At 44.0% G+C, this 24183-nt stretch overlaps 1 protein-coding gene across 2 annotated transcripts in view; it reads left to right on the top strand.

Annotated features, from left to right (window-relative positions):
* The first annotated feature begins 906 nt into the window (after positions 1 to 906).
* The window catches only part of YKT6 (YKT6 v-SNARE homolog), a 60749-nt gene continuing 37472 nt past the window's right edge, over positions 907 to 24183 (top strand). Inside the window, exons 1-3 of one of the 2 annotated variants that reach the window (XM_068274765.1) lie at positions 907 to 1027; positions 4072 to 4186; positions 19584 to 19666. In XM_068274765.1, coding sequence (XP_068130866.1) covers positions 4083 to 4186; positions 19584 to 19666 — 187 coding nt within the window. In that variant the 5' untranslated portion in view covers positions 907 to 1027; positions 4072 to 4082. Of the gene's footprint in view, positions 1028 to 1091; positions 2045 to 4071; positions 4187 to 19583; positions 19667 to 24183 lie in introns of those variants that run through there. The other variant, XM_068274766.1, reaches the window with a different exon arrangement.

Below are 24183 nucleotides of genomic sequence, written 5' to 3' on the forward strand. Positions count from 1 at the left end.
TCCAAATATGTTGTTTTATAATTCAAACCACAGTGGTCCTTTCTATCCTGCTTCATTTTACATCATATTAACATTATATAATTAGTAATATATCAATTTAAAGGATGGGAATAGAATCAATAAAACACATTTTTGTGTAGAGAAATATATATATTTACATAGAAAGAGGGTCAAAGTCCTGAAAGAGGGACAAATGAGGAGGAAAGAGGGACAGGGCTCCCAAAGAGGGACAGTTGGGAGCTATGATTTTCTAATAAAAAGTTCTGCACTAGGCCCTGAATGTTCTTCCTCTAGCGCATAATTGTATGACTATCACGCTTTGTATCTACTTGTATTTATAGTTTCCAGGGGCGTAGCAATAGGGGGTGCAGAGGTAGCGACCGCATCGGGGCCCTTGGGCCAGAGGGGCCCCGAAGGGCCCTCCCTCATCTACATTATTATCTCTCTATTGGGCCTGTGCTCATTATAATCATTTCTATAGATGCTGTGAATAGTAGTAATCACTAACAAACTGTTTCCCAGCCTCTTCTTGCACCTCTGACACTGTAGTTGCCATTGGCAGGTTTTGGCATGCTGTATCGATTGTTATGTATAGAGTGCTTGGAGGGGCCCCATGTAAAACTTGCATCGGGGCCCACAGCTCCTTAGCTACGCCACTGATAGTTTCCTCGCTTTACTGCAAATAAAAAGCACATAAGAATATGCTGGCATTATATATAGATAGGCAGATATAGAGCTATAATTATTATGGCACATAGCAGCCATAGTTAGCTTGAAATATAATGTTTGACCCCCTTTCCAGTCACTTTCTCCACATCTCACTCAGTGCTAGTAGTGAGACACTCAGCGCATTGTTTGCTGGGAACTGAAGTTTTCCGGGCGGAAACAATTGAGAGGCGCACGTCCTTCCGGTTTGTGACGTGTAACGGGAAGGGCCGCTTCCGTGCCTGCCAGCTAAACAGAGAGAGAGCGGCTAGAGGAGAGGGAAGAAGCAGAGATTTTCTGGGAGAGGGGAGGAGAGGCTCAGGTGAGGCGGTGTTACAGTGTATCTGCTATAGGGTCGCCATGTCCTGCCTTCCCCCTGTGCAGCCAGTATTAGTGATCAGCATATGAGGAGCTACTACAAGTGCCAGCAAATTCCCCACACTCTCTGCTTTGTGTGGACTGTAGCTTTCACTATTCCTTGCTACTCTTATGTCACCAATCCCACCTGGCAACTGAGAGCCTTGTAAGCCTCAGCATGCTTTGCCAGATGTCCCTGTTTCTAGGGAACTACAAGTCCCAGCATGCCACTTAAACCTGCCATACATTGGCAGACTTTCTCCTGATGTGCCCAAATAGTAGATCCCTCTCTGATCGACATCTAATCAGAAAGGGGTCTATTACTGCCACACACGGCACATTGATTTTCGAATAGCTTTAATCTTGAAACCTCCTTTAAATCAATTACAGCTACTTATCCAGGTGTCCCACCTGCTAATGTTTCTCTGCGCTAATCTGCTTTAGGGGACCTAGCAAGAAACCTCAGTGAAATTCAGCTAATAGGATTGGGGGGGACTGCACTCTCTGGAACTGGTAGGTTTCCAATAGTTTGTAGTAAACTACGCCCATGCTATCCGGCTAATCACAATGCTTTGTGCTGCAAGAGAGTGTAGTGTGATTGGAGTACTTTTCCCTATAAGGTATTCTGCTGGGTCCCCTAACATAGACTAGCACCTGTTTCTATCCCCAGGGCAAAGTAGTAGTGCAGCAAATTTCTTTTACTCTGTTATCTGTGCTGCAGTCATCTCTTAGTGACCCAGTGACATGTACACACTCATACATACACCGCCGGTTCACAGACTACAGGCAGCGGGAGTGACAGCAGCATAGAGAAGGCAGAGCACCAGCAGCAGAGACGAGTGGGAGCACTTAGCTAGGCTAATACTTAATATGTGGCCCTGGGGAGAGCAGCATTAGCAAGCGTCACTGGCTGTACAGAGAAATGTCTCATAGTGTAGGGGCACCTTTAGAGCTGCCAGTCCTAAAACAAGAAATAAAACAGGTGAGAATATTTTCAGTGTTGCCAATATCTTGGCACAGTTGTTACGTTGATCTGATGATGATCTCATTGCTGGCAGTGCTTCATGATGCATGACTTCCTGCTAATGTTATTATTCTGGAAAGGGCTGTTTCTATGAATGGTAAAGCAGTAGAGATGAACTTAAAGAGGAACTCCAGTGAAAATAACGTAATGAACAAAAGTGCTTAATTTTTAAAATAATTATGTATGAATAATTTAGCCAGTGTTTGTAGCTTAATTATTGCAGATTTCCTTCTGTTTTAAGAAGGCAAATACACCAAGCTTTGCTTTTTTTTTTTTAGTAGGAGGGCTTTTTGGTCCCTTTTATCCCCCTATACATTCCTAGTGGTTTGGGTCACCCTGAGCTGCTTGGTTACTCTGTTGTACTGGTCCAAGCCCTATCTCATACAGCCATATCAATCCTTGCCATGTACAGATGAGGACCAAAAGTCCGAGACAGGCTGTCTACATGTGGGTTTGATATGACTGTGTAAAACTTAAAGCTATAGGCTTGCTATACACCAGCTGTTCTGGATGCTTGCTTGGCTTACCAAGGGCGAAAAGGGATAATTTGCATATTCAGTAGTAGTGCATTGTGGGTGACCACAAATGTTCACTTATAGCTGAATTATTGCAGATTTCCTTCTGTTTTAAGAAGGCAAATACATTGTAAAATCAAAACATTTATTTAACAGTGTCAAACTAAGTGGTGTAACTATAGCAACCATGGTGGGCCTGCTTCTCCCCCTTCTGCAGAATAGCAGCCTCTTGAGGGCCACATAAAATGGCAAGGAGGGCCGTAATTGGCCTGTGCGCCTTATGTTTGACACCTGTGACTTAGATCAGCAGTAACTGGAGTAGCAGATGATTTGCGGCATTGAGGGCAATGGTGTTATATGTAAAGATAATACTGTACAGAAGCTGAGTTTTGTCTGCGATTAGCTGCTTATCATTAAAGAGACTCTGTAACAACATTTTCAGCCTGATTTCTTCTAGCCTATAAGTTCCTAGACCTGTTCTAATGTGGTTTGGCTTACTGCAGCCTTTTCTAGTTGCACTGTCTCTGTAAATATATCTAATCATCTTTTTTTTGTCGAGCCAGAGGAATGCACTGCCTCTGCTGTGATAGGGAGAAGTTATGAACGCCCCCTCCATGCCCCCTGCAGGCTCTGTGTGTGTGCTTTATTTATTAGTCAGACAGCTCTCTGCTCTCAATTTCAGCTTGTCTGAGGTGGAAGGGAGCTTACTGTAACATAATACACACACACACCACTTCCTAGTTAGCGGCCATGTTTTTTGTTAACAATACCAGTTGCCCGACTGCCCTGCTGGTCTATTTAGCTGCAGTAGTGTCTGAATCACACAGGCATGCAGCTAATCTTGTCAGATCTGACAATAATGTCAGAAACACATGATCTGCTGCATGCTTGTTCAGGGTCTATGGATAAAAGTAGTAGTGGCAACTGGTATTGCTTAAAAGGAAATAATTATGGCAAATTCCATATATCTTGCACTACAGTTGTCCTATAACATAGCAGAAACTGTGAAAAAAAACTCTTGAAAGTTAATTTACATTCCCTCTGTGATACTGCGTTTACAATGCAATCATTGGTAGTGTTTCACAACAGATTATTATCAAGGGAAGGTTGGTTTTCAGTGAGTCACTGCAGTAATTTATATAGCAAGGTGTATATTTTTATATCCTAGATTCTGAAGTTCTCCTTCCATTGTCCTGTAAGCAGGCCTGTTTGACCAGAGCTGTGGAGTCGGTACAAACATCATCCGACTAAGGCAACTCCTAGTACGCTTATTATCCCATCCAGGAGGCAGAAGTTGCAGTTAGCAAATCACAGCTTCCTACTGTTAATCCAGCTATACAACAGCTGCTCATTTTTCAGTGATTTGCTGGCTTTAACTTCCCCCTCCCTGGTGAATGAAGCTAAGAATCATTTTGGAATAAATGTGCTTGGGATGCACTATGTGTCACTGATTCTACTCTTTGCTTTCAGGAGAAGCCACCATGAAGCTGTACAGCTTGAGTATACTGTATAAGGGCGATTATAAGGTCCATCTACTGAAAAGTGCCTATGATGTCTCCTCCTTCAGCTTCTTCCAGCGGTCCAGGTAAAGTGTTGACTCTCATTCTCAGGACACAAGTCAACACTCAATTTGCCTTGTTCATAGACTCCAAAGAATTCATAGCTGTTGTTTTTCTGTAATGTTAAGCACAGCTGGTAGGCTTTTTTTTATACATCATAATTACACATCATTTATACATCATAATTACTGTGCTGTGTGTTTGTAGAGAGCAGTGTATGTGAAAACGGTCATGGATGCCCCTAAAAGACAAAAAGCATTCAGCTATCGCCATCTGTCTAAATGAGTTTAATGCTAAAGTCTGTAAATGAAAATTCCTAATATTAAACAAAAGTGTCAATTATCGTACGCAGATCACTGTTTCCATGCAGCGGTGGACTGGATAAGAGCCTGCTTATACTGTTTAGCATCCTAGTAGTCAGTCATGCCCCCCCACCCCTCCTCTCGTAGGGCTATGTGATGCATTGGTTTGCGGCTGCCTGGTTCTGCCACACTCCTATAGAGCCTTGTGAAGGGAGAGAGATTGAATGTCTGGCTTAACGAACTGAATTTAAAGGGGCACTATGGCGAAAAATTGTAATATGTAATATATGTGCAAACATACTTTTTTCCAGAGTAAAATGAGCCATAAATGACTTTTCTCCTATGTTACTGTCACTAATGGGGCCCATACACTCAGCCGATTTTCTGGCTGATTGATTGCAAATCGGTTGGCTGATCGATGGCCGATTTCGATGGACTTCCATCGAACTGGCAGGGTGGAGTCCGCCAGGAGAAAAGCGTGATATAAATGTTATTTGTCTTGTCTTGGAAAATCTAGGTCGATCTGATGAGATTGCTTATCATTTTGCATTGTCTCTAATGGAAATCTGATGGCAAAAAAATGCCATTAGATCGAATTTCAATAGATTTCAAACTGAAATCTATTGGAATTCTATCCTAGTAAAAAATGTTCTAAAAACACATCAGATAAGAAATCCATCTGATGATCTATCTGCTGCTAATCTGACGAGTGTATGGGCACCTTTACAGCAAGTAGTAGAAATCTGACATTACCGACAGATTTTGGGCTAGTCCATCTCTCCATAGGGGATTCTCAGCATGGCCTTTATTCTTTATAAAGACATTCCCTGATAAAGATTTTTATTTTTTAATGTCAGATTTCTACTACTTACTGTAATTGACAGCAACATAGGAGAAAAGTAATTTATGGCTAATTTTACTCTGGTAAAAAACATACTTCTTACTTGTCTATGTTTGCACATATTTTAATCAGTTTTGTAATCTGTAGATTTTCTAATTCATATTTTCAGTCTCTCTTTAGGAGAGATGAGGGGTGCCAGTGTTCTCCCCAGAATTTTTTTCCAGCCGCGTGGCATGAAAAAGTTGCCGGGTGGGAAATTAAGGTCACAATGGGTCAAGAAGGAGGGTGATGTCTTCTACTACTAGGCAAAATGCTAGGTGCTGCTCACTAGGGAGAAGATTAGGTGGATCACGCTGGTTGTTACTTGGTGAGGTAATAATGCTAGGCACTGCCGATAGGGGTAGAGGATTACACTAAATAATGCTAATGGATTAAGAGGCATCTTGCACTGAGTGGTGCTGTTTTGATGGGCAATCCGACAAAGTGCTTCCAACGCCGGATTAATACAAGAAAGGGGCTGTAAACAGGGTGACTAATTTAGGCCCAAAACCACACATGCCCACAGACTGTTCTGTTATCTCATTCAAAAAGTCTCAGAATAGTTTTGGCTGACGTAGTAGTAGTAAACCCAGTGTAGACATGCTTGTTGTTTGTCTATGCTAAACAGCATGCACTACAAAGGAAAATAAAAGTGCTTGGGGGTTTCTGCTGTGGCTTCTCCCCTTAAAGTCAAGCACTGGTAAGCAGACATACATACTGTATACAGGAAATACAGTATATAGAGGACAGAGGGGGATTGCGTAGAAAAAGTGAATGCAAACTGAAGGGAATAGGAATACGTGTGCGTGTCTGGGAGGGAGATAGATTGTCTTTGAGGGACAGAGTGTGTGTGAAAAAGACTGGGAAAGGGGAAAGAAAAAAAGAGGGAGAAAGTGTGTAAGAGGGAGAGGGAGAAACAGACTAATGCAGGAATGAAAATGTGTGAGTGCACAGCACACTACAGGAAGTCTGCAGATTGATCTCCAGGACAGCTAGCTATGTAATGGCCCATACTCACGGGCAACTTTTTTGGCCTGTCGCCAGCACACGTGAGCGTGTGCGCGACAGCCTGGCGACAGCTCGTCGCCAGGTCCCTCCGCGAACACACGCGGAAGAGGGACCAGCGGTGTGACGGAAGCTGTCGCCGACGTTCCTCCTCCCCCCCCCCCGCCGGAAGCGCCGTATTCTTTATTAAGGTTGCTGTCGCTAGTCCGCATACTCACGCGGACTAGCGACAGTTGCGGCGACAATTGTAGCCCGTGGGTATGGGCCATTACGTCTCCGGCAGAGCAGTGGGGGAAGAGAAGCAGTAGTAGCTCTAAAGTTTTCTAATACCTGTCTTGGTAGCACAGAGAGGGCAGCTGACAATCACCACAGGGATTCCATTGCTGGGGGACCATTATTACTGCTATAAGATAACCATCTGCCCTGCTGTTGCTCTCCCCGGCAGGAACGAGCTACACACTGTTCTCTATGTGCTCTGATCGGGTGAGGATGGAGCACATGCTGAGAAAATTCCTGCATGATGGGAAGACAGGAGGAGGAGAGCCCGTCCTCTGCACTACTCGGGCAGATCAGTGACTCCAGAGGGAACACAGCAAGCCCACGTTCTCTCAGCCCTTTCTCTGTGTGCTCCGACTCCTTCAAAGCTCCCGCGGTGGCTTGTAATGCCAGTTCTGATACGCAGGAGCTGAGGAGGAGGGCGAAGATAGTGTTAGAGTGACAGCGGGCCAGCTCCAATGCCACAGCCACTGCACATAGTGCTGGATGAGTGTGGAGGACGGCATGCCGTAGACAGGGGGGACCTGAGACCAGCCGGGCGGGGACTGAGACCAGCCGGGCGCTCTGCCCAGTTAAAAGGCTCTGGGGAGAACACTGGGTGCAGTGTGACCCTGTGCCCTGAATTTACCTTCCTCTGCGAATGTGGTTAATGACGGTTAGTTGCTCTGATGTGTGTTCTGCTCCTACCTGTCATTTTACAATGCTCGTTATACATGAAGTGAGAATTATGGCTGATTGCTAGGGGCATGCACAACGCTTCCCACACCTGAGGTCCTGAGCTGCAGTTTTATGTCTCTCTTGGTAAGTCTTACAGGTTCACTGACACCGGTACCATCACATGACTACAATTGATGACAGTTGGTAAATTGGAGCAGTGTAGTGAGGCATAACGAGAAGGGCACAGTTTATGACTCAGGACTCGGGACTTGCTCCATGTACATGAAAAAAAAAATAGCTTTGCATGCAATTTAAAAATCAGGTCCTGTGCAGAGCAAATGGGGTCTAAAGCCTTATACGCATGGAAGATGGTTCTCAGTCGAGGCCTCCTCTGCTGAAAGTCTAGCGGGTGTACAGCCTGCCCTATTCCCTCTCGGTGCGCCGGTAAGTGATCTGCCTGGCGGATCACCCCGGCCGAGCGCATTGTTCTCAAATTCAGCCAACTCCTTGCTGCACAGTTGGCTCTCTTCAGCCTTGTCTCTCTTCAGTCTGTACAGCCTGAGCGCCAAACTGTTGCTCAAGGGATTGAGTCCCGATGCCAGCCAGATGGGTTTTAGGCCACCATACACTACTAGATACTGTTAATAGGTTAGACCAGCGCTGGGCAAATTGCAGCCCGATTCCTATCCCCCCCTCCTTCTCTGCAGAGTTGCAAGTGTGCAATAAGAGTGGGTTAAAACACACCTGAGCGCCAATCCCAGCGCCGTGTCACCACGGCTACAGGCTGTCACGTGATATGTCGTCAGGACGTGCCAGCGTATTGCGCAGTGGCAGCCCAGGATGCGTAAAGTTTTCCCAGGCCCGGGTTAGATATTAGGTTTGATAAAACTTAATTAACAAAAATCTATTAAAAATGAAGGCTTTTTAAAATCAATGTTTATTGTTAACCTTTATTTCAAACAAAGCCCTCTTTATTATGTTCAGTTGTTTTTATTGTACATTGTCCAGAAAAGGCCATTGCTTCTTCAGATCATTGTGGCTGGGCATCTGACGTTTTCTGCAGCTTTGCATGGCATCAGGCGGTACAAAGCTCGTGGCAGCAGTGGTGAGATTGATGTTGCCATAAATGTCTGCGGACAACTCCATGTTTTTGTAAGTGCTGCACGGTGTTATCCAGGTAATAATCTGTATCAATATTGTTTTCCTGCTCCAAGGCCACGTCTCATAATGTATGGTAGTGTTTACAGAGCACGTGGACACTCTCTCTCATAGGGCTGCACGATATATCGTTTTAAAACCGAAATCGTGATTTGCAGCAAGACTATTTCCTAATCGTCAAAATGGCTTTTTTTTTTTTTTTATTATTTTTTTTCCCTCCCTTTTATGCGTACAATTTTTCGATTTCCCTGCATATAATTATTCGCCTCACGCAAAGTGTTGGCCACGTTCCGCGTCACTGTGCCGCGCTTCCAGCCAGGAGGAAGCGCGGTCAACACTTTGCATGAGGAAGAGAAAAATCCGCACTTCTGGCACTTCTGTTCTGCACTAAACCCGTCTCCCGTGGTCACACTGTGTCACAGTACTGTACATTTTGAATCCTGTTCTGTAGCATAAAGTCACAATGCAGTAACATTTACAAACATGACAGAAAATGACATCATATTATCAGTTTCATAGTATGACGTCATTTGCTGTCAATGCATGTTTGTAAATGTTACTGTACATAGTGAATTTAGTGCTAAAGCTTGATTTTGAAGAAAATTGTAAAAAAAAAATAAAAAATATATAAATAAAAAATCGAAATAGCAATTTTCTACAGGAATTATTTTTCCTAAAGCCCAACCTACAAGATACGATTCTTTGTGCAATTCGATTACGATTCTGTTTACAATCCGATTAAATCCGACATGTCCGATCGGGATTCGATTCAATTCGCCATTGTTTTGCAATGGCAAATCTGATCGTAAATAGAATCGTAATCGAATCGCACAAAGAATCGTATTGTGTAGATGGGGCTTTAAATTGTGCCGGTGTGGTGAAATTTTTTGCAACTTTATCAGATTTTGCAACCGGTTGCACTTATTTATAGGTATAGCTATCAGAAAGTGCAACCTAACCATTGACTTTAACCTATCTGTATCAGAAAATGCAACCCAACCAAACCCTATTCTCACACAGAACCCTCCCTGCTTGCTCAACTAATAACCCCCCCCTGGAGGGAACAATCCCCCCCATCTTGCTCAGCTAATAACCCCCCCCCCCCCAGGGAACAATCCCCCCTCTTGCTCAACTAATACCCCCCCCTCCTGGAGGGAACAATCCCCCCTTTTGCTCAACTAATAACCCCCCCTGGAGGGAACAATCCCCCCCCTCTTGCTCAACTAATAACCCCCCACGCCTACACAGTCATACACTGTCCTCTATGGCAAGTTGCAAAATATGATGGGTAGCAAAATTTTTCACTACACCGGCCTACTCTCTGATCTCCCGGGCTAATATCCTGCTTGTTGGGGTGAGTGGGGAGCAGGTGGCTGCAGTGGATTTTCTCCAAGATCAGTATTTCTTCCTCCCACTTCTGCAGTAAGACCACTGCTGGGATCTTCCAGCCTCTCTTCCCTTTTCCTCTCCATGGTGTGCCTTCATGTACAGCTGAATAAACACAGATGGTACTTGACTGCCATCCAATGTCTGCAGATAACTGTACAACGATAAAATCATTTACTGCTAGTAAGCAGCCTAATGCTGGGCATAAAAAAAAAACATATATATCCAGGCACATCGCCTCAAGTTAGGACATTAAATAAGTTATTAAGGAAAGGGAGGTGCTGAAGGGGGTGTGGCCAGAAAACAGCAAAAATCTATTAACCCTTCGCACTCTCGCTTGCACCACTGTTATCCCTACAGCTAAGTTAAAAGCCGGGGTCTTAGTTCACAGAAGAATGCATTCTACTTAGTCACCTATACCGCGCAGAAGTACCTAGGTAAACGTAGGTGTCCTAACTCTGGCCCTGTAACATGCATAGTTTCTTTTCTTTCTTGTTACTGACCCCTGTGGCCAGGGTTTTAATTCAGTGCACTCCCTCCTTCCCCTGTATGTGTTTGTCAGCATGCACACAGCTTATGCTGGTGTATGTGCATGGTGCGCATGGATACATTACGTTAGCTCCCTCGTGCGATTGGTATGATGCGCTATCTGTCCCAGGAGAGGACGTCAGGATGTGTCCTCCTAATCCCTAGATAGGTTTGATGCAATGAATGTTTGCATGTCTGCACTATGCATGTTACAGCGCCAGAGTTAGGACACCTATGTTTACCTGGGTACTTCTGCGCAGTATAGGTGACTAAGCATAAGAATGCATTCTTCTGTGAACTAAGACCCCGGCTTTTAACTTAGCTGTAGGCATAACAGTGGTGCCTGGATGAGTGAATCTGTGAATGCATTTGTTCGAACATTTGCATGCAAGAGTGCGAAGGGTTAATAGATTTTTGCTTTTTTTAATGCTGGGCATAGACGGTTCGTTTCCTCCTTATCCATCGAGCCGCTGATGGCTTGATTGATAATTTCCGATGTGTCCGATACCCCGCCGGATCAATTCTGCGCTCGATCCCCGCGGGCGGACATTGGGACGAAAACGAGCGGAAGATAAGGAGCGCGGGTATGAGCGGGAATCGATCCGGGGGGGGGGGGGCGCGGGGGCGCAGCAGGAGTCGATCGACTCGTGTATTCCTAGCATTAGGCCTGGAACCCACTACAAATGGCTAATCGCAATCTCTAGCGCTTTGTAAGCGATTTCGTGAGCATTTTCTTGTGATTTGGGTAGCGATTTTGAAGAGAATCTGTATTGTTAAAATCACACAAAAGTAAACATACCAGTGTGTTAGGGGACATCTCCTATTACCCTCTGTCACAATTTCGCCGCTCCCCGACGCATTAAAAGTAGTTAAAAACAGTTTTAAAAAGTTTGTTTGTAAACAAACTGGCCACCAAAACAGGAAGTAGGTTGATGTACAGTATGTCCACACATAGAAAATACATCCATACCCAATCAGGCTGTATACAGCCTTCCTTTTGAATCTCAAGAGATCATTTGTGTGTTTCTTTCCCCCTGCACCTCACTGAAGAGTTACAAGCTGATTGTTTCTTCTTACAGACAGCTCTGCCTGGTTGTCTGTAATTCTGCAGTATGTGACTCATCAGTATGTGAACAGAGGATTTATCCAGCTTGTAAAAGATAAGAGAGCAGAGAAAAGCTGGCTAATGTAAATAACACACACACAGGGGAGTGTGCATAGAGGGGGCATGCATAGCAGATCACACTGAAGAGTTGGCAGCCTTCCAGACACAGGATGACAAGTCCAACAGGGGAAAGATAAGCTGATTTATTACAGAGATGGGCCTAGTGCACACCGGAGCGTTTCCGCTGCGGTTTGCGATCTGCTTGCGGGTGCGGATCTGCTAGGGTAATGCATTTCAATGGGGTGGTGCACACCAGAGCGGGTGGCGTTTTGCAGAAACGCATACTCCCGGGCTGCAGCAGATTTTGGATTGCGGATGCGTTTCTGCCTCAATGTTAAGTATAGGAAAAACGCAAACCGCTCTGAAAAACGGCACTTCAGAGCGGTTTGCCAGGCGTTTTTTGTTACAGTAGCTGTTCAGTAACAGCTTTACTGTAACAATACATGAAATCTACTACACCAAAAACGCTACACAAAAACGCAAAACGCTAGCTGAAACGCTGCAGAAAAATAAGAAAAAGCGTTTCAAAATCTGCTAGCATTTTGCGGATCTGCTAGCGGTTTTTGGTGTGCACCAGGCCATGGTGATAGTAGAAAGTGCTGCAGTAAGTCAGAGCACATTATAATAGGTTTAGGAACTTGTAGGATGGTAGAAAACACAATGACATTTTTGTTACAGAGTCCCTTTAAGTGTAAGCAATTTACCTCAGATTGAGTAGCGATTAGCGTCTTTAATTCTGATTGGTCCTTTTTAATTTTTTTTACAGTGTGCAGTCATTTCAAAACGCTAGCAAAATAGCTCTGTGTAGGTTTTGACAAGCGATTATACTTTACATTGCAGAAACGCTAAAAATGCTCCATGTCCTGTGTTTGCACTTTTGGTAATCACAATCGCTCCAGTGGAATTTGGCCCATCCATTAACATTAGCTGAGCGTTTAGGGAAGTCGCTAGCGTTTTTTAATCGCTCCCTAAACGCTCACAAAATTGCCCTAGTGGGTTTGTGCCCTAATTCAGTTTCCATTTTCACAGTTTGCCATTAGTTGAATCCAAATCCTGAGTCAAATGCCATAAACACTATCTGGGCATGGTAGGTGCCCAGGTTACCTAATGAACACATGGCCATCTACTATACAGTGCAAAGGTTTATGAGGCAAGTGGATTAAAAGTCAACCTAAATACAGAGTGAGAGGGCAACTAAATTCTGGCACTAGTTGCTGCAATTTAAAGTGCACCTGAACTCTTGCACAGGACAGAAGCAAAACAGAAACGCACCCTGTTTGTATTTAGAGAGTTCAGCCTGTCTAATTCCCCCTCATCTGTGGCTATAGCACAAGTTGTAATTTGATCTCTCAGCTGTATCAGCTGACTGCCCCAACAGAGAGCTAATTGGAAAACACAGGATGTTAATAATGTCTGCTTCCATGAAAGCAGGAAGTACACACTGCAGATTTATTGCAGGGATTGTATCAACTGTAACAGACCTGTTTTTCTTTAAAGCTGTTGGTTATCTTTTAGAGCAGAGAGGAAGTTCTAAGTTCAGGTCCGCTTTAATAACTTTGGATATACAGTTTATTAAAGGGAACCTAAAGGATATGGATTTTTCCTGGTAAAAGAATACCAGTTCATAGCAAGGAAATGAGCAGCGCTACTTAAAAACAGACTAGTGCCTACCTGCAAAAGAGTGCAAGCCCCACTTGTGGGGTCGAATACACACCAAGCATACACATGACCTGTCTACCACTGGAGGATGTTGGTTTCCTGTAACAGCTTGCATGCTCGTTTCCTTGCTATGTACTAATTTAATTCATTTTTGGTCAGCTGCTCCCACTTAACAGCCATGCTTTTGGTGTATATGCAGAGCTTCTGTTTGGGTTCGGGGTGCGTTTGTAGTTCCTGGGGGGGCTCAGCGCATCTCTGATTGGAGGCGGCCTGGTGTTGCGCTGATCCACCTTTTGCGCAATTTTCAATTTTTCTATTTTACTTGGTAGCGCACCCAGGCTATGCATATACATAGGTTAGGATTTAGTTAGTGTTAGGCCCGTCCCATGGAGGATTGACTTCTTTGCAGTGGGAGGGACGAGTACTTAATAGGTTGCATGCAAGCTGTTACGGAAACCAACATCCTCCAGTGGTAGACAGGTCATGTGTATGCTCGGTGTGTATTCGACCCCGCAAGTGGGGCTTGCACTCTTTTGCAGGTAGGCACTAGTCTGTTTAACATCCCTTTAACATTTGAATTTGTTTGTAATTGTGCCCTCCCCCAACTCCTAAGGCGATAGTGGTAGTTTCACTTTCTCATTTGACAAGAGCGAGCAGTATGTGCACATGTGTAATCTGTAAGTGATCCTTATAGCCTGTGACGTGTCTGACCAGGAAAGTCCCCAGCAGCCTGCTTCGCTTTCATTTTCACATCTATACTAGAATAGAAATAGCCAGAACACATTTTACTGCAAAACCTGTTTGAAGCAAGGCTCAATTGTATGTATACAATGGGATGCGAAAGTTTGGGCAACCTTGTCGTCATGACTTTCCTGTATAAATCGTTGGTTGTTACGATAAAAAATGTCAGTTAAATATATCATACTTGCAACCTTAGCTCATTTAATAACGGGCTCTAGGTCTGTCACCACCTGTCAGCGTGCAAGCCCGCCCCTGCCGCTCGCACACCGCGCCCGGCCCCCTAGCTGTTTTTTTCCTGTCCGAACAACGGTTGTCCCTGCGGCACATACGCAGTAGCGCAGACGCAAGAGGACACACACACGGACAGGGGACGCAGATACACAGGGCATTTATTAGGTAGGATAGGAGACACACACACAGTTATATTTGAGAAGTGAAATTAAGTTTATTGGATTTACAGGAAGTGTGCAATAATTGTTTAAACAAAATTAGGCAGGTGCACAAATTTGTGCACCACAAAAAAGACTTGAAATCAATATTTAGTAGATCCTCCTTTTGCAGAAATTACAGCCTCTAAACGCTTCCTGTAGGTTCCAATTAGAGTCTGGATTCAGGTTGAAGGTATTTTGGACCATTCCGCTTTACAAAACATCTCTAGTTCATTCAGGTTTGATGGCTTCCGAGCATAGACAGCTCCCCTGAACTCACACCACAGATTTTCAATTATATTCAGGTCTGGAGACTGAGATGGCCGTTCCAGAACGTTGTGCTTGTTCCTCTGCATGAATGCCTTAGTGGATTTTAAGCGGCGTTTAGGGTCGTTGTCTTGTTGAAAGATCCAGCCCCGGCGTAGCTTCAGCTTTGTCACTGATTCTTGGACATTGGTCTCCAGAATCTGCTGATACTGAGTGGAATCCATGCGTCCCTCAACTATGAAAAGATTCCCAGTCCTTGCACTGGCCACACAGCCCCACAGCATGATGGAACCACCACCATATTTTACTGTAGGTAGCAGATGTTTTTCTTGGAATGCTGTGTCTTTCCTCCATGCATAACGCTTCTTGTTATGCCCAAATAATTAAATTTTAGTTTCATCAGTCCACAGCACCTTATTCCAAAATTAAGCTTGCTTGTCCAAATGTGCTTTAGCATACCTCAAGTGGCTCTGTTTGTGCTGTGGGCATAGAAAGAGGCTTCCTTTGCATCACTATCGCATTCCCTTGTGTAAAGTGCGGCAAATGGTTGAACGATGCACAGCAACTCCATATGCAGTGAGTTGATGTTGTAGGTCTTTGGTGCTGGTCTGTGAGTTGACTTTGGCTGTTCTCACCATTTGTCGCTTCTGTTTATCTGAGATTTTTTTTTGGTGTCTGCCACTTTGAGCCTTAACTTGAACTGAGCCTGTGGTCTTCCATTTCCTCAATATGTTTCTAACTGTGGAAACGGACAGCTGAAATCTCTGAGACAGCTTTCTGTATCCCTTCCCTAAAACATGATGGTGAATAATCTTTGTCTTCAGGTATTTGAGAGTTGTTTTGAGACCCCCAGGTTGCTACTCTTCAAAGAAAATTAAGAGGGAAACTTACAATCGACCCCCTTAAATACTATTTTTCTCATAATTAGATTCACCTGTGTATGTAGGTCAGGGGTCACTGAGCTTACCAAGCCAATTTGAGTTTCTAATGATTAGTTCTAAAGGTTTTGGAATGAAATGACAACCGTGCCAAATTTATGCACCTGCCTAATTTCATTTAACCTATTTTGGTTCCTGGACGTAGAAACTACGTCCAGGAACCATGCGCACTACCGGCCGCGGATTCGGTAGCCAAGGAATCAATGTATCGGGCTATGGTGCCCGATCACTGATTCCTCTCCCCCGCTGAAAAAGCGACAGCTTCCCTCGGAAGCTGTGCTTTTTCTGGCCGTTCCCTTCCCGATGAGTCACTCTAAGCGTGTGTTACGCTTAGAGTGACGTCATGTAAACAAACTCATGGCCGCCATCTTGTGGCCAAAAAGTAAAACTACAACTAATTAAATTTTTTTTAAAAATAACACACAATTACATTATAAAATTATACTTTACATCCCACCCTACCAAAAATACCCAAATAAAATGTTAAATATAAAAAAAAAAAACCATTACAATAAAAAAAAATGTAAATATTTACCTAAGGGTCTAAACTTTTTAAATAATGTAAAGATGAAATATTTCTATATTTTTTTATTTTTTTATTTTAAACTTGTAAATAGTGATAGATGCAAAACGGAAAAAATACACCTTTATTTCCAAATTAAATATTGTCGCCATACATTGTGATCGGGACATAATTTTAACGGTGTAATAACCGGGACAAATGGGCAAATACAATACGTGAGTTTTAATTATGGAGGCATGTATTATTTTAAAACTATAATGGCTGAAAACTGAGAAATAATGATTTTTTTCCGTTTTTTTCTTATTCTTCCTGTTAAAATGCATTTACAGTAAAGTGGCTCTTAGCAAAATGTACCCCCCAAAGAAAGCCTAATTGGTGGCGGAAAAAACAAGATATAGATCAGTTCATTGTGATAAGTAGTGATAAAGTTATAGGCTAATGAATGGGAGGTGAACATTTCTCAAGTGAAAACGACGGAACCTGAATGGGTTAAACAATTATTGCGCACTTTCTGTAAATCCAATAAATTTCATTTCACTTCTCAAATATCACTGTGTGTGTGTGTGTCTCCTATATGATATATTTAAAGAGGAACTCCAGTGAACATTTTACTGTTGGCAGGTGATGTAGCTGCTGCATGTTTTTTGGCAGTTGGAAACAGCTGTAAACAGCTATTTCCCACAAAGGTTTGAACTTTTCTTGTGGGAGGGGTTACTTGTGGGAAGGGTTTTACCACAATATCAGTCATACAGCACCCCCTGATGGTTTGTTTATGAAAAGGAATAGATTTCTTATGTAAAAGGGGGTATCAGCTATTGATTGGGATAAAGTTCAATTTTTGGTCGGAGTTTCTCTTTAACGTGACATTTTTTATCGTAACAACCAACGATTTATACAGGAAAATCATGACTTTTAAAAAGGTTGCCCAAACTTTTGCATCCCACTGTATTCTTATCTAATATTTTCCCTGTCCTGCATCCTCCTGTGCCCGTGTGTCATGCCTGGCGGGATTGGGTGTCATGTAGACCGACTTTGGACAGCAGGGGGGGGGGGGGTGTGTGTGCACAGTGGTGTGAGCGGCGCGGGTCAGGAACGTGTGTGCCACGTTGCAGTGGGGGGGTCGCTGCCGAGGCCTAGCTCACATTTTTCAATGGGTTGGCCTTTCTAGTAGTGTATATGTTACGGCCAGAACCCGAAGTTTGGCCACTTCTAGTTCTGGCCGGCCACTTCGGGTTCTGGCCGGCCAATTCGCGAAGTGCCCGCTGCGCTGCGGCCAATGTTAGAAACGGATCGTTTACTCTGATATGAATGTATCTTCGGCCAAACGTATTAATTTGTTGCAATTTTTAAGCCGGCGGCAATGTAACGATTCAAGCCGCCGGCTTTTTCATCTGCCTCATCTCTCTCCCTCTCTCTTCTTATGGCCAGCCGGCGGGGGGGGGGGGACACGCGAGTCCCCCCGGGAGTCGTTCGTCGCAGCAGGGGCAGCAGAGCGGGGAGGCTGCAGACATTGCTTCTGCCAGCACCCGCTCTGCAAGAACGGCAGGCTTCCCTGCCGCGACGAACGACTCCGGAGGGACACGCGTGTCCCCGCCCGGCTGCCCATAAGAAGAGAGAGGGAGAGAGATGAGGCTGATGAAAAAGCCGGCGGCTTGAATCGTTACATTGCCGCCGGCTTAAAAATTGCAACAAATTAATACGTTTGGCCGCTGCGCTGCGGCCAGAAGATACATTCATATCAGAGTAAACGATCCGTTTCTAACATTGGCCGCAGCGCAGCGGGCACTTCGCGAATTGGCCGGCCAGAACCCGAAGTGGCCGGCCAGAACTAGAAGTGGCCAAACTTCGGGTTCTGGCCGTAACATATACATAAATCCTTTCAGGCAAGGAGCACACTAGGCAATGTGGAAAATCGTGTGTGTGTGTGTGTGTGCGTCTTTGATTTGTTCGGTACGTTTTTGTATGTTATTGGCATTAGCGGTTTTTCATGCTTTTTTTTGTGTGCATTTTTTGATATTTTTCTTTTTTACAGTGGAGTAAAAGACAGTATTGTATGTATTCAATAAAAAGCACATGTAAAAACGCATTCCACCCAGTCTCCATTAAAATACATTATCTGTGCTTTACATGCATTTTTGGAGAAATATGCAGCAAGTTGGGTGTTTTGAATAATACACATTTTAAAATGCACTTTTTCTTATTTTAATGCAGCCCATAGACTTTCATTATGGGCAAAAACTCATGCGTTTTCCGCAATGCTCGCGATTCTGCCTAGTATTTTCCTAGCCTCAGGCAGAATTGAAGATGTAGCTAATCTGTTATGCTGGGTACACACTATTAGATTTTATGGTCGATTTACTGTCAGATCGATTATTTTTCCAACATGTCCGATTTGCTTTCTGATCGATTTCCTATTAAAGTTAACAGAAAATGCTCAGAAATCAATCGGAAAGCAAATCTATGTTACTGCAGAGAAAACATTGACTAACTCCTCTTTGATAAAAACACAAAATAGCCTGTGCAAATAGTTGAAACCAAGTTTTAGGTAGTCCTTAAAGAGACTCTGTAACAAAATGTTCAGCCTTATTTCTTCTATCCTATAAGTTCTTATACCTGTTCTAATGTGCTCTGTCTTACTGCAGCCTTTCCTAGTTGCACAGTGGCTGTATTATCTCTGTTATATAATCTAATATTTCCTTTGTCAGCTTTGTCGGGCTCAGGCACTCAGGCAGGAATGTGCTGCTCTGCTTATGATAGGATAGAAGTTATACATGCCCTCTCCACGCTCTGTGTGAGTCACAGACTGAGCTCCTCTCAGCCTATCACAAGCTGGTTAGCAGCCATGTCTTTTGTTTGTAAACACTGCCTAAAACTGGCAATTACAAGCCAGGATTGCAGCAGGGAGAGGCAGAAACAGCACAGAGGGGCCCAGGAGAACATAATGAATAGAATGGTATGCTTTTTATTGTAAGAATTTTAGAGTACAGATTCTCTTTAAAGAGACATTGAACTGAAAAAAAAATTATGATGAATTGGTTGTGCAGTACGGATAATTACTAGAATATTAGAGGCAAAGAAAATATTTTTATAACTTTATTTTCGGTTACATTTTTTTTTTTTTTTTTGTAACATTGCATCATTCTCTAATATTTGCAGTTTCCCCACTACTCAGCATTCTAAATGATTTTTACAGAGCAGGCTGTGAAATTTTGACCTGTCCTGAACTGTTCTCTGCAGATGAAAAAGCCTGACAGCTGAGATAATAAACTTCAGATAACAGAGCTCTCTGCGACTTTGAAAGTCGTGGAGCTGAATGGCTTGTTTTGCATAGATAACAACTAGAGTGTCTTAACTCTTCCTGTACTGGAAACAATATTAGACTTATGTCTCTGATCCCAATGTGTTATTTCTTTACTACTCATACAAATCATTACATCATATTTTTTTCCGCTTCAGTGTCTCTTTAAGCAAGGCAAAGTCCTCAGTTTCCTGTTTTGTTTGTCTTTACAGTATACAAGAGTTTATGACCTTCACCAGTCAGCTGATTGTTGAGCGGTCAGATAAGGGAAGTCGGTCATCAGTTAAAGAACAAGGTGAGTGCAAGACTGCAGTGGCTCTTGTAACAACATTGGTAGCGGTCACATACAAGTAACACATGAGGCAATTGACTGTCTATGAAGATTTGGAAAGTGGTGTCCTTAGTGAGATGGGTGGAAGGAGGACACATATTTTACAGGCTGGATATTTCTGCATGTTCTGGTCTCCTTTCTAACGGAAGTGTTCCAGTGCACTCGAACCTAAACCTAAGGCTCGGTTCCCACTTGCGCCGGATCACGTGTGGACAGTGTAGTGTCTGGTGTGGTCCGGCTGGAGCCCGGGGCAGATGCGTTACCACCATAGGGTATATGGGGAACGCATCCACCTGGCGGGATTATCACGGATGGCACAGAAGTGTGGACTGCTTATTGCAGCATATCTGTTGCAGAGTGACTAGTGTGAACGGCGGCTCTTATTTATAATATAGAAACCGCTCACTGTCAGTTTTGCGATGAGCGGAGAACTGACAAAAAAAATGTCTATTCTTAGCTCAAGTCGGAACACAGCCTAACTCCCACCAGTCTGCCGAGGTCAATGTTCACTAGAGTTGATGCATTTGTCATATTTGGTCCTTGTTCTGAATGCTGCTGATCAGAACCTGAATCTTTATAGATGCGCACAGCTGCAGAGGATGTTAGCCCATCCTTGTCTCTGCCCCTCTGTGCTACCTTCCACGTGGCATTACAGCTTTCACATACATTCCCCATCACAAGCTGTTACGTGGCATGGAGATTCGTGGATCAGAAGATGGCTTATGTCGACGGTTCCTGTGATTGTAACAACCCCGGGTTCATCTAAAAGACAAAAGGGGAACAGGAAGCCCAATGGTGCAGAATCGTGTAAGATTCAGAAAAGCAAATTGCTAAGGATGTGTATATACTCAAAAAGGTGGGTTGAAAATCCTTGCAAGCACCGTCAGAGCAGACTGGGAATTAACCGTCCCATGCTCGGTTTTCCAGGTCTGTGACAGGAGCTGGGTGGTCGCACTCCAGAAGTTTTTTAGGACAACTAAAAAAAACTATTACCTCTAAAAGAGGTATGACAAGACATTTAAACAGGGGTGGAGGCGCCCAATGCACAAAAGATAGGCTAATAAGCTGTTAATCTTATAAACAGAGAGGAAATCTTGCCTCTCTTGAAGACTTTGAGTTTATTGAAAAAAGGCCTTTTATTAGAGCACATAAAATTGACAAAACGTTTCGCAGGTGCCTGCCAGAGAGGCGCTCATGCTTGCTACGCAGCCATAGCAGTTAAGGCACCTCTTTCACTGACCTGAGGAAGCGGGCAGGCACCCGCGAAACGCATTGTCAATTTTATGTGGTAAAGAGAGGTAAAATTACCTGTTTATCAGATTAACAGCTTATTAGCCTATCTTTTATGCATTGGGCGCCTCCACCCCTGTTTTAAGTGACATGACCTGGAGGGCAGTGCACAGAGGTGGGGAGGCTTCAGGTTCTGATCGGCAGAATTCTAAACAAGGATCAGAATTCGAATATGCCGAATGCATCCACACTAATGTTCCCATTAACACTGTGGCTGCTCTGATCTCTTCCTCCAGCTGCTCTTTACAACCATGGAGAAGCATAACTGTGTCACAGGCCAGTGACTTATTACCTTCATTACCCCATCACAGCCAGCAGGGGGAGTCTGTCCCAGATCTCTGAAGAGGTCTTCAGACAAATGGATATTTGGGCCTAGGAAGACGCTGCAGGAGTCTTGTGACCACTACCTTACTTCATAAATAAGTGCTGGAACCCACTAGGAGCGATTTTCTGAGCGCTTAGTGACCTGGAAAGCTCTTGCTAATGTAATGCTATGAGTGTGATCCCACTTGAGGGATGTGATTTTATAAAAATCCCCCACAGCATTGCATTAGCAAGAGCTTTCTCAAATCACTAGCGCTTACAAAAGGCTACTAGTGGGTTTGAGCCCTGAGACGAGTAAAAAAGATCAGCTTATGCACATATCTTACTGGAAATCGTTTGTTACTTTAATGGTGCCCATACGTGGTACAATTTTTTTCATCCAATCTTACCATTTCTATATAATATAAGGGAACTGCCTAAATTATCGTTTCAGTATATTCACTTAATTGACCCTTCTACTACATAGAAATATTAAAATTGGATGAAAAAAATTGTACCATGTATGGGCACCATAAAGATGACCTTTACATTTGAAAAGGTAAACACAGGATGTTAACACTTTGTCTGCTGCCGTGAAAGCAGGAAGTAGACACACTGCAGATAGGTTTTAGGATTTGTATCAGCTGTAAAAAAGAAATGTTTTTTTGTAAGGTTATTATCCTGTTGCTTATTTTTTAGAGCAAAGAGGAAGTTTTAAGTTCTGATTTTAAAAAAAAAAAAAAAATTCCTTCAAGGCAGAGGCTGTTCTGTTGTTGGGTGGGATGGAGTGGCTCGGCTGCTACTCCCACAGACCCAATACAGGTCACGAGCTAAGTACTGCAGATTAGGTCATATGGCTGCATAACAGTCCAATTTTTCCAAAAACGTGTGAAGCTGTTTAACCATTTCTGTACCAGCAGTCTCTGCCCCTTAAAGGAGTCATCAGGGCATAAATAGTGAACTGAGTGGTACTTACCGGGGGCTTCCTCCAGCCCCAAGCTCCCAGGGCCTCCCTCGCCGCATCTCTGCCTTCAGCCGTTCGCCGGAGCTCCGACCCGGTCCCCGGCGATGACGTCAGAGCAACCTGGAGGTCGCTCTGTACTGCGCCTGCGCGATCAGCGCTGTCAACCGCCACGTGGGCCGGAGCGGACCACGCAGGCGCAGAACTACTGCGCCTGCGCGGTCCGCTCCGGCCCACGTGGAGGTGATTGACATCGCCGATCTTGCAGGCGCAGTACAGAGCGACCTCCAGGTTGCTCTGACGTCATCGCCGGGGACCGGGTCGGAGCTCCGGCTAACGGCTGAAGGCAGAGCTGCGGCGAGGTAGGTCCTGGGAGCTTGGGGCTGGAGGAAGCCCCCGGTAAGTACCACTCAGTTTACTATTTATGCTCTGACTCCTTTAAGGGGCAGAGACTGCTGATATCGTAAAACGCCGTCTCCCAACGAATCACCACACATACCTGCTGCTCTCGCCGGTCACAACGCTGCCCCATCACCGCAGGCTCCTCTCTATGACGGCAGATTGCTGTCAGCCGATCAGTAGCTGCTGTTATTGGCTCCTGACGCTGTCTATCAGTGGGAGCCAATGTGATTGGCTCTCTGTGATCACACGGTCAGGAGCCAATGAAAGCGGCCCCTGACCTGCTCACAGAGCTCTGCCGTCTTATAGACGGCAGAGTGAGCGGATTGCGGCAGGTGCAGAGCGGAATAGCGGCCTCTGTCCTGTCCAAACTCCTCCTCCTATACCATCTTCCTACACATGTGGTAGTCAGAGGAACCAAGAGGGGACAGTACTCTGAACACTAGGGGGTTGATTCACTAAACCGTGCTATGACAAATAGCATGCCTTATCAGAGAGAGCGCGCCTTATCAAATTTAACACGTTTTATCAGAGTAGTGTAGCAAGCACTACGAAACCGCAGGGGTTAGGGGCAGGACGAGTGCCATTGCCAATCAGCAGGCATAAGTACGTAGCGCTTGCTATGCTACTCTGATAAGGCACGTCAACTTTAATAAGGCGTGCTATCTCTGATAAGATGTGCTATTTGTCATGGCATGACTTAGTGAATCAGCCCCATGAAGTGATCAATTAAATGGTAATGATTCCAAATGGATGCAAATTGATCATTTTAGGCAAATGTATGCTGGGTGGAATTGAATCATTCAAAATAATTACCTACTCTTCCTTGCTCCAATTCCAAGTTGCATAACTTTGCATAAAATTAGCATAAGCTTTGCATCAATTCAAAACTGTTGGCAGTAGGGATGAGGAGAGAGTCAGGATGGTCAGTGGGATGCACATAATTCTAACATGCATGTAAATTGTATGCAAAGGAAGCACTTGTTGATGCTTTAAAAAAAAAAAAAAGCTTTTCAGTTTATTCCGACAGGATGATAAATAAACAAAGCTGATGTAGTGTCATACCGATATATACAGTCCAGCAAGCAGAATCCATCTGTGTATAATTACCCAGTTTCAAGGATTCGGCAATAACAATGGAGGACAACTGAGTTAAGCAGAAGAGGCTCTACCTGCCAGGTCCCCATAGCCCAAAGGAAGAAATTGCACTTTAGTTTTACATGTTTATTAAAAGATTCATTTTTTTTCAAGCCAAACCCAAGATAACTTTTTTTTTCTCCAAACTATTTCTGTTCTGTGTCCTGTCTGTGAGAATTACAACTTCACTTCCTGTCCAGACATAACATAAGAACATCTTCCAGAGTGACCGAGAAAAGGACAAATCGCATATATTTGTAGGGTGGGGTAGAGAGCCTCCAGCAACGTGTATATGGTTATTTTCTGTTCCAGGATTACCAGCTTTCATACTAAAGTGACAAAGTGCCATGTACAACCCATTGACAGGATAGGAGGGGAAATGTCTGCATTA

This window comes from Hyperolius riggenbachi, chromosome 3, assembly GCF_040937935.1.
Source record: "Hyperolius riggenbachi isolate aHypRig1 chromosome 3, aHypRig1.pri, whole genome shotgun sequence".
NCBI classification, from domain to species: domain Eukaryota; kingdom Metazoa; phylum Chordata; class Amphibia; order Anura; family Hyperoliidae; genus Hyperolius; species Hyperolius riggenbachi.